The sequence below is a fragment of the Fukomys damarensis genome, unplaced genomic scaffold (genome assembly GCF_012274545.1).
Source record: "Fukomys damarensis isolate Sample0158 unplaced genomic scaffold, DMR_v1.0_HiC HiC_scaffold_36, whole genome shotgun sequence".
In the NCBI taxonomy this organism is placed as follows: Eukaryota; Metazoa; Chordata; class Mammalia; order Rodentia; family Bathyergidae; genus Fukomys; species Fukomys damarensis.
The window spans coordinates 49,207,180-49,207,958 of NW_022900948.1; the positions used below are offsets into that span (position 1 = coordinate 49,207,180).

The 779-nt window shown below is 61.1% G+C and overlaps 1 protein-coding gene across 1 annotated transcript in view; it reads left to right on the forward strand.

The window, feature by feature from the left end:
* The first annotated feature begins 617 nt into the window (after positions 1–617).
* Positions 618–779, forward strand: part of Tubb4b (tubulin beta 4B class IVb) — a 2,281-nt gene continuing 2,119 nt past the window's right edge. The window contains exon 1 of the mRNA XM_010608785.3: positions 618–770. Coding sequence (XP_010607087.1) covers positions 714–770 — 57 coding nt within the window. The 5' untranslated portion in view covers positions 618–713. The remainder of the gene's footprint in view (positions 771–779) is intronic.

The following is a 779-nucleotide window of genomic DNA, read 5'->3' on the forward strand; positions in this document are numbered from 1 at the left end:
AGGCGGGGACCCAAGCGGAGGGGTAAGCGCCACCGCAGCACTTGATTCGTTTCCTTCTTGGCGTTCCTGGCCCGCACCCGCCTCGCCTGAGTCCTCTGGGGTCCCTAGTGCGGCGCGAGCCCGCTGGCTCGTGTGTGTCCGCGCCGCCCTGCCGGCCCCACTAATGTGTAGCTCCGCCACAGTTGCTCGGTATAATACCGCGGCCGGGGCTGTACGGTCTGCCCAGGCGAGCGACCCAGACCACATCCTTGGCCAGAAACCCGCGCCTCCCTAGCCCGTGCGTGCCTCCCGCGGCACCGCGACGGTTACCAGGACGCCAAACCCGCACAGCCAATAGCACCAGCCTACCGGCGTACTCCCGGGAGACAGCCAATGGGAGAGTAAATCAATCATTTGAAACGTCCAATGAGCAAAGCACGGGTGCGCGGCGGCGGGAATATGATAGGAAGATCCTCAGCCGTGGCTGGCCAATAAGAAGCAGATGTCGTTAGAAAGGCGGGCCTTAGACGTCTCGATTGACGGAAAGTCAAATCAATAGGATGAGAATATTCATCGGCCTCGTTCTGGAAATCCAATCCGAGGCCAGCGGAGGCGGGAGCAGATGATATATAAGGTCTAGCGGCGCGTCGGTTGTGGCACTGTACGCGCTTGCTTCTCTGCACCTGTATCGGTACTGTAACGCTTTTGCTGCTGCCGACGCCGCAGTCGTCGCCATGAGGGAGATAGTGCATCTGCAGGCCGGACAGTGCGGCAACCAGATCGGCGCCAAGGTGAGTCGT